Source organism: Anneissia japonica, unplaced genomic scaffold (assembly GCF_011630105.1).
Source record: "Anneissia japonica isolate Jap-2015-1 unplaced genomic scaffold, ASM1163010v1 scaffold16662_len1167910_cov178, whole genome shotgun sequence".
In the NCBI taxonomy this organism is placed as follows: domain Eukaryota; kingdom Metazoa; phylum Echinodermata; class Crinoidea; order Comatulida; family Comatulidae; genus Anneissia; species Anneissia japonica.
In genome coordinates this window covers 216,052-225,923 of record NW_022732216.1, presented here as the reverse complement: position 1 = coordinate 225,923, position 9,872 = coordinate 216,052, and the positions used below count along the sequence as shown (strand labels likewise).

The 9,872-nt window shown below is 34.3% G+C and overlaps 1 protein-coding gene across 1 annotated transcript; it reads right to left on the bottom strand.

The window, feature by feature from the left end:
- Positions 1-1,844: 1,844 nt before the first annotated feature.
- LOC117115614 (beta-2 adrenergic receptor-like) lies at positions 1,845-3,064 on the bottom strand. Its single transcript, XM_033259479.1, has one exon. It carries the CDS (start codon positions 2,958-2,960, stop codon positions 1,845-1,847), a length of 1,116 nt encoding a protein of 371 aa, XP_033115370.1. The 5' UTR covers positions 2,961-3,064.
- Between the last annotated feature and the right edge of the window lie 6,808 nt (positions 3,065-9,872).

The window sequence follows — 9,872 nt, the reverse complement described above, 5'->3', positions numbered from 1 at the left end:
ACTATTGGAAAAGGTGAAAAAAGTGTGGTTCAGCCAGTCTTTCCACAGTTTTTAAATATTTAAAAAATCTTTCTCGTTAACTGTGATGATATTTAATATTATTCTTGGTAACAACAATTCAAACAAAAACACATCGAGATGTTCATAATATGTATTTAATTTCTTAGATAGGCCTATTCAATAAACGATAATAATTTGTGGTGGTATTCATATTTTACATTTTTTTCCCTTAATTATTATTATATTGTACTTATTAATAAATTGGTGTTTTTTTTTCATATTTTGTTTTCAATTGTAACTGTTTTTAAATGTCGTGAGAAATTCAGCCGCAAAGATGCAAACCGATATCATGAAAAAAGAAAATATGAACCTCTAATTAATACCATAGTGATTATAATCTAATATAGACTAGACATGCATATTTATGTCAATTATCTTAATTATTACAATCGTATTTCAATCCCAGGCACCATGGTGATGAAACAAGCTCTTTCCAAGATTGTGGATATGGCAATTAAGGTGCTTAATTTGTATGCAAAGTCTGAAGGAAAGCGATAGTTGTAACTTGTATCGCGAACGCAGTGTCCTAAGGTGGTGGATAACCTATCTATGTGGTCTAAATACGTTCAAGTTTCATAATTATTTTGTAAACCGTATTAGAGATACCCCATAACATCCTTTTTTACGCTAAGTACAACATCAACAACATCAATTTTAATTAATAATGATAATAGGTTTATTACTACTATTATTTTATTATTGTTATTATTATTATTATTATTATTATTATCATTAAATTAATATTATTATTGAATAATAATAATAATAATAATAAATAATAATAGTAATAATAATAATAATAATTATTATTATTATTATTATTATTATTATTATTATTATTATTATTATTATTATTATTATTATTATTATTATTATTATATCATCATTCTTATGTTGTGTTGTTCCCAAGTAATTAAATTACTGCCTTCAAATTTAAGGGTTCTGTGATTTTATATCTTTAATCTTATGAGACACGGCGTCGGTGGCTTCACTAAAACAGCCAATGAGTAATCCAGCTATTATATCCTGATCGCAATACTTAGTGATATGCAATAATTCAACTGGATTTATGTTTGTTAATTCACTTATATTTGTCTATTTCTAAAATATTGGTAGAATGAAAATATATAAAGCAAGTTACTATAAGATATAAAATATTTTTCAGTAAAATACCTATAACATTAATAAATTAAACACTTGTAAATAATAATATAATATATAATGCACAGATTTAACCCTATTAAATGTTGCATACGTAATATGAAAACATCTAAACAACTTTCATTGTCATATCAATTATATAAAATTTTAAAATGTTTCAGAACAATACATAAAGTAGAAAAGGTAAGTTCGTTAAACTCTTAGTAGCCACTATATCACCGCTGAACCGTAGTTATTCTTCCTAACCCTGGTCTCCGGTTTAATCGCTTGTCTCCTTGGTTTCAGCTAAATCGGTCCCGTGTGCAATATGACATGTGGACTTGTCGGACATACTGCGTCGTACGACCATCGGCCGACGAAACCACTTTGGCTCTCTGAGCTCTTGAATGTGCGACGAGGTCAGTTGATTGGCAGTGGCCGTCTGAGCGGTCGCGCGCTTCGTCGTGGTTGCGATCTATTATGAAAAATGCATCGGCTGACGACCGTCGGCGCGGTGCAGTTTGTGCCTGGCTTTAAAAGAACGCAGTAGGGATACACTATTCGGTAAGGAGCAGGAGATTGTCTCCATGTGTACTGCCAAAATCACCACCAGACGGACCCAACTGGAATTTCTTCCGAGTGGGCTATTCTTGGTGATTTGAAGACTGAACGCTAGTTGCATGCGTGCTATAACTTCTACAGCAACAACATAATAACTCTTTGAAATTTGATTTGAATACCGGTTTTGTTATTGCATAGATCAATGGATTAATTGTTGAGTTGCACCATAGTATGTAATTCACGACCTCCCAAATAGTATTTCCAACACAATCATCACATATTGCTGATATGATCGAAACGATATAAAAAGGAAGTTGGCAGATAAGAAATGCTGCAACTAAAATCGTTAAATTCTTTGCTGCACGTCTGTGCTTCGTCAGTAACCGAGTATTACTCGGTTTTACGCCGTTTTTTGAAGTATATTTGACTTGAGCATTGCTGACTTGACCTCTTGACCGTCGGCGAATATTGATATAAATGACCAGGTTACAGCCGACAATAATACTGAATGGGATGATGAACTCTATAACAAACGAAATCGTGTTGAAAACTACACTATCTATTGCCTCTAATTCGCACTCCTGGCTGTAATCAACCCAGCCCTCGTCTACCCATATTGTCCATTTGAATACTGTTATAGAGAAAAAGGTTGCCACAATCGCCCAACTGGTCCCTATCATGATGCTAACTCGTCCCAAACTCTGAAACCTGAAGTATCTCAATTGCATGGTAACAAGCCAGTAGCGGTCCAACGTAATGCAAGTCATGGCTACAACGGACATATAGCATACGATATAGTCTGTAAAAAGGAAAAACTGACACGCACCCTTGCCGAATGGCCAGTAACCGACTACGACCCATATTGAGTTGAGGGGTAGCGATATACACCCCACAAAAAAGTCTGCTATAGACAGATTAAAAATAAACCAATTATCATATTTCTGTCGGATACTGCTGTCTCTCAAAAAACTGACTATCACCAGCGAATTCCCAAAAATCGTCGCTGCACATACAAAAAACAGGACAATCGAAATGACAATTGCCCACGGCAGCGTAAACGCTAAATTTGAACCCTCTGCATCCTGTGTGAAGTCAGTAACGTTTCTATTTGGCAAACCTGCTGTTGGAGTACCAACGTTAAATAAGGAGCCATTACCATACTGCGTATACATGTCGCTGGTTAAACTTGTCGTGTACATAGTCCACTGTATAACGAGGTATTGTATTCTGCAAATATTACTTCAAAAAAATCGATTGTGCTTCGTAGTTTTAATTTTGTTGTTTTTGTTGCTGGTTGACTAGAAAAAAATATTTTTACATAGCTTACGTCCAAGCCGATAATATGGATACAACGTACAAACTAGTCCTGCTCTTTTTTCACCGGCTACGTTGTGCTAATGGTAGATTTAGTATATCCACTCTGTCGTCTATACTATCGAAGGAACCGTTTGTTATGTCTCATTGCTGTCTTCTTCTTATAACGAACCGGATGCATTATATTGAAAGGTTTTTTTCCCCGAACTGATTTAGTCAATAAATATTCGATTATCTGATACGTGACACTAAATAGGTTCAGTCTATAAATTAATGGTTGCAATGTAATTCCAAGTGGTGGTGTACATTTTCGTGTCTATTTCATCAAGAAAGTATAACATTGTCACGAAAGTTTGATTTGCGCTTGCGCATTATATGTGAAGCCTGGTTTCCTGTCGACGTAAGAAGGCAGATTTACTTACGATTACGTCGTTCTATCCTAAGAAAATGCGATTTGACAGGAAACCGATTACGACTGGTGCGTTGTGAAATCGACGTAACGTAAACTAAAATCGTCGGAAAACAGTTTTGGACAGGAAACCGACGTATTGAATTTTCATGTGATACGTCGATTTTCCACTATTTGACAGGAAACCGCGATTTAGTGATTTTTTGTTGAATGAACTCGCATAAGTTGCGTTGCAAACGATTCTTATGAAAAGTTGACTCCAAGTCAACTTTTTTGACGTCTCTTGAATTTGAACTGCCCTTCTGCTTGGGTCCTGTCGCGATATTGCTGTACTGTACATCCCAACAGTAATAATTCAGAATTAAACAGAGTATTTGTAACAGAATATTTCCTAACAGAATTACATTGTTTACAATACTAATATAGGCCTATTTAGATATTATTGCTCTATATTATGTAATTATCGGTGTCTGTTTTATATTTGTTATGCTTCTTAAGTTAAACGTTTTAGTGTAATTGTAACTTTCAAATCATGTGAGTTCATTTCGACCCATGTAAAGCGCTTTGTCACTTTAAGTTAAAAGCGCTAGTCCATTATTAATATATCATGATTAAAGGTACCATCATGCAAATTGATATCATATCAGTGGCAGATCCATGAATTTGAAATAGTTTGTCCCAGGAAGTCACTTTCACCATAGAGAAAATATATATGCTTTCACTGATGGAGGGTCTTGCCAAGTACATCTACAGGATTTTTAGAAAAACATTTGTGGATTGTGGATGTAACTGTACCCTAACTTTTCACACCTACAGGTAACATGATACACCTTTGGGACAGGTAATGGGCCTTAGCCGTCCCTCTACCAATTCACTACACCTTCTGATGAAACATTAAAATCATTTTTTTCAATGTAGTATTGCGTTCAACATTGTCATCAAATAGTCGTGGCACAGACCTTACGGCCTGAAGAGCCCCTGAGTATATAAATTTATAAAAGTATCAGCACATTAACATAAAATGTCTACTATTTAGACTTTCTGTTTCAAGTAATATCTTCAAATTTCTAAAATAAATGTACTGTAATTAGAATAAGGCGCTATGAACTAATCGCATTACTTTCATTATCCTGCCTATGCCTTTAGGCAAAAATAATGTATACATATTTAGGCTTAAGTGGTAAGTGTTAAAATATAATTAAATAAAATATTTATTTAATTTCACCCCAACATTGTAAATGCTAAGGGAACATAGAGTAAATAAAATGTAAAATCACTATAAAAATTATAAAAATCACAAAAAAATAAATCATTCAAAAATATTAAAGACAAAACACATTCATGATTAAAACAATTTACGGCACAATAGTTAGAATATATACCAGGAACATAAATACAAATTTCAATAATTAAAATACTGTTTCATAGCCAAGTGTATGTATGGTGACTAGTTCTAGAACTTGAGCAAAAAATGAATTAATTCTTCTCCAGTTACTATTTTTAACTACCAATATAATTTGTAACAGAATATTTCCTAACAGAATTACATCAGGAAACTCACAAAAATAATTTGATATTTTAGTTTATGTTTTTGTTTACTTTAGATGAATCATCGGTGATGCAATATTTGTTTGATGTCGCTTTTGCAACAATGGTGCATCCAAAAAAGGAGTGAAATACAAACGAAAAGAAATTATAAACCTAACCGAAAGCAAAAAGTACAACGGATGATGGAAGGCTTGTAAATATATGATAGACATTATTACCGAGATACAAGTTAACTTATTTATGAAGTAAGTATGGATATTTAACGAGATGTTCAAAGGTCTCATGGAACAGGCCTCTCTTACAGTGTGGTTTTTAATAATTAATTATAGACTTTTCCATGAAGTATAGAATTGCTGATCGTAGGAACTCCGTTTTACATCATACCATGTGTTTTGACATCTTTATCAAATTGATTAAATGATTGATTGATTTTATTTAGTACCATTACAGAAAACATACAAAGCAAACAAAAACAGGGAAGACAAGGACATGATACTATTAAGGATGACCTAAGAAAGGTAAAAAAGAAACCTTATTTCCGTTGGTGTCCTTACATTACCAAGCGAGTACAAAACACAGAAGTAAAAAAAAAAACAGCAGGATTCAAAACGGCAAAAACGAACAAAGAGGGGTAAAATGAACTATAAAAACATTGCAAAGAAGTGTCCAAATTCAATTTGAAAGAATGAAACCATAAAAGAGTTCGACAAGTTTAAAATTTTGAAGCTTAAAGATTAAAAGAATTAGACAAGTTAAACATTTTTAAGATTTTATAAATTGAAATGAGTTACAAGTTTAACATTTTTAAGATTAAAATGATAAAAATGTTACCATAAAACAGATTGAGCAAATATATTTACAATCATACTCACACACCCACTCTTTTAAAAATCAAACCTGCCATTGTATTTTGATAGGTCTAATAGACCTTTCCGGAGTGTCAATCAAACTTAACAACTGACTAATCAGAACAGCGATAGGAATACGCGCGCGTCTTACAAACACACGTGTTGTCCCACAAACGCACGTGTTCGCGTATGTTTTAACACTGCCGTCTTGTGGGACCTTAGCAACAAGATCCAAGGGGCGGAGCTTAGCGGAAAGGTCCATTAATTATTACGTCTTAAAGCCAGGCTCCGAAGGGGAAAAAATGTTGATATGTTGTACTGATTTTTCTAAGACACAGAAAGGATGTTTGACGAATGTATCGGGAACGGTTTTGAATTTTTTTTTACACTGGGGGAAATGTCGAAATGAGGTAGTAACGACCTCCTTTTCCCAGTTTTTATATATTCAAAAATCTGTGTCTCATTAACCGTTCCCGAGTTTTTCGTCAAACATTCCTTTTGTGTCTTAAAAAAAAAATCAACATATTATGGCTTTAATAAACTGACCATTTTTACAAGGTATTAAATACGTAATAAATCTTGTGAGTTTAGCTGTAATGCATAATGTAGTAGGCCTATTATTATTCTGAAATAGTTTGATTATATATTTTCTAAGTGCTTTCATATTTTTAAATAATGTTTAATACATTGCTCATGGAAATTGCTTGCCGGGGTAAGTTGATGGGCTCATTCTGAATAAAAGTGTTGCATACATTGTACTTATGTAAGTTGAAGAACCTTGAATAGATGCAGATTTTTCACGAGAAACGAGTGCGTTTGTGTTTACAATACTAATATAGGCCTATTTAGGTATTTAAACGTTTTAGTGTAATTGTAACTTTCAAATCATGTGAGTTCATTTCGACTCATGTAAAGCGCTTTGTCACTTTAAGTTAAAAGCGCTAGTCCATTATTAATATATCATGATTAAAGGTACCATCATGCAAATTGATATCATATCAGTGGCAGATCCATGAATTTGAAATAGTTTGTCGCAGGAAGTCACTTTCACCATAGAGAAAATATCCATGCTTTCACTGATGGAGGGTCTTGCCAAGTACATCTACAGGATTTTTACCAATATAATGCCTTTTTTAATCCAGTCTCAAAGCCATTTCTGAATGTCAGTCTTTTCGGCCTACTTTACATTCTTTTTTCCTTCTATTTTATTTTTATTATGTTCAATAAATAATTGTAAAATATTTATAATGCGTCAATTCCAATTTTGATCAAAGGTGCAGTTTAGTACCGTAACTAAACAAACCTATCTATACCACTTGTATTTTCCATCCAATACTGTTATTTAAGGGGTTATCTGACATTATTATTATACAGTAGGGTTTATTAGTAGTTTTTAATGCGTCCCCCGCCCTTTTGGAAGTAAAAAAAACAAAGCAAAAGAAAAAAATTGATCGCCTAAAACGCCTCAGATGTTGTTTTTGGGTGTCTAGAAAACAAAAATTGCGCGGGGGGATGCCCTGGACCTCTAGAGTGGTGTTGATCAGCCCCCCTTTTGCCTCTCTCCTTTTGGACATCTCTGGATCCACCCCTGGTTAAAAGCACTTTGAGTCGGGATTTTATTGTGGACGACGATATAAAAATTCAAGACTATTGACATATACTCTACCTTATTTCAAATCAAATATGACTATATTAAATTTAGCACGGAGAACAGTAAATGCAATTAAAATTTATCTAATATGATTGTTTGTTGCACAACTTGAAATCATTTGTAAACAAAAACCATAATACGTCACTGGTTTTATGTGCCACTTGCAGTTTTGGTCTTGGTTTTAGAGATTTTAGACATTTTTGGATTTGATCACCCAGCAATAATGCTGATATTGGAGACAAGTGGCATAAGGCCTATGCACTCTCATGCGGCAGTCCGCAGGGCACCCGACCCTTAGGGGCCCCAATGACCACGACCAGCACCCTGACTAAAAAGAGTTTTGTTGATACATAACAGCATAATGTGTGTCTGATAGAAAGTCTCTCCCTGGGCCTCTTCTATTTGATTTTAAGCCTGGATCCGCTACTGATTTATTTCGTCATTAAAGAACATTTAGAACCCAAGTTCTTGGCGACGGGGATCCAAAAATGTCCATTAGTCTGAAAGATTTCGACTACCCTCTAATTATACTGTTCAAATTTTCAGGTCCAAAAGTGGTCTCAAATTGTAGCTTGCTAATTTTGTAATAACATAGGCCTACAAATTAATTAAGCGACATAGAAATTATCAGATTTTCAATTTTTGTTTTTAATCTACTGGTTGGAATTAATAAATTCATGATATAATTAGGCCTGCTGGTTTGGATAGGACTTTTGGAGTTTTTACAAATATGAGTCATTGTATACAGTATTCGTGATTACATAAAATAATTAGTTTTTGGGACAGAGTTTAATTCGGTGTAAAAATTGCAAATTTTATGGTTCAATTATCAAACCCACTTGGTATTGATTAATAAACACATTCTATTTAGACTTCATTATGTTCTATAACAATGATAATGGCCTAATACAGTAATATGAGTCATATCTACGAATACATCATCACTGTAGAGGTTGGGGAGGGAGTGGAGAGCTGGTATTCAGAATCAAACCGTGCATACTTTCCCAGAGACACTCTTGGAAACAAAAAAATTAAATATTACTCTCAACTAGTTAAGTTAACATACTGTAAGTTAAAATACTGTCATGAGCTGAAAAAATGAAAAATTTAATTTCATATTTCAGATTTGCTTTTCTCCTTAAAATTGCTGAAAAAATTATTACTTTCAGTTAAAGATCTGTGGCCTTCGGTTATGAGCAAAAAAATGGAAACGTATTTGATACGGGCGAATTTGATTTGGTTAATTTGCAGAAAATGAAACTAAAAGTAAACTACTTCCTGCAAATTTACGATATTTGCAGGTTTTTACCAATTTTACTAGAGTCTCAAGCCTGGCTTGACTTACCGCGGGTGAGATTTCAAGCCAGGCTCGAAATTCTGGGTCGGTCACAGTACCTAAATTTAGTTGGATTGACCTCCAAATTAGGAAAGTCGAAACAGGAAGTTAGAGCGCCGCCACAATCAAAATACCGGCCCCGCGCGCGAAACATTCTTGCGGTCTATCTTTACTTCATTGGAATCGAATACGAACACATGCTGATCAATTCTATGCTTTTTGTTATTTCAATTTTACAACAAATTTGAGATCACGTCGCACCCGACTGATTGTTAATCGCATTACTACCGTTGCTGGTTAGGATTAGTAATCGATGTAGATCATAGACCTACAGCATGATAATGGACAGTATATCGGATGATCTAGGCCTAGGCTCGGATGTAATGGCGATGCTAGTTTTCGGATTGATAAGTGCATTTACAAATGACAACTGATGATTGCGTCTTATTATAATACACACATGAAGAACTCGCGGGTTTTTTATTCAAGAACTTCTAAACACAACGGCGTCATCGACTGTGATTGGTCGGCAGCCGACGAGGAAATGTCAATCCCAGTCACGCGAGGGTCCTGTTCTATTTTCTCTATGGATCGAGATAGGTAGATCATAAAGAAAATAGAACAGGGGTAGATTGAGATCCAGAGGTGACGGAACTAGTGGATGCTGTGTTATGGAGAGTAATGTGTGACCGGAAATGGTCTGCAGTCAGTTGGTTGTTACCATGCGCCAGTGATGCTGGAGTATATACTGAGTACAGCAATATGAAACTATATATGTAGGCCTAATGAATGAATAAAGTTCGGAGTTCGGGTAGTGAAATGATTATTTCACATTTTAAGTGCTCCCTAAATTCATAAGTGTAAGCTAAATTACGGTGATTAATTTAATTAGCGAAGATATGGAGACAATTATTTCGAATCCCTCTTTCCAAGAAAATGAGTACGCCGCGGTACTCATTTTCACAAAGAAATACACACAACTGGTTAGCTAACAATTATGTCAAT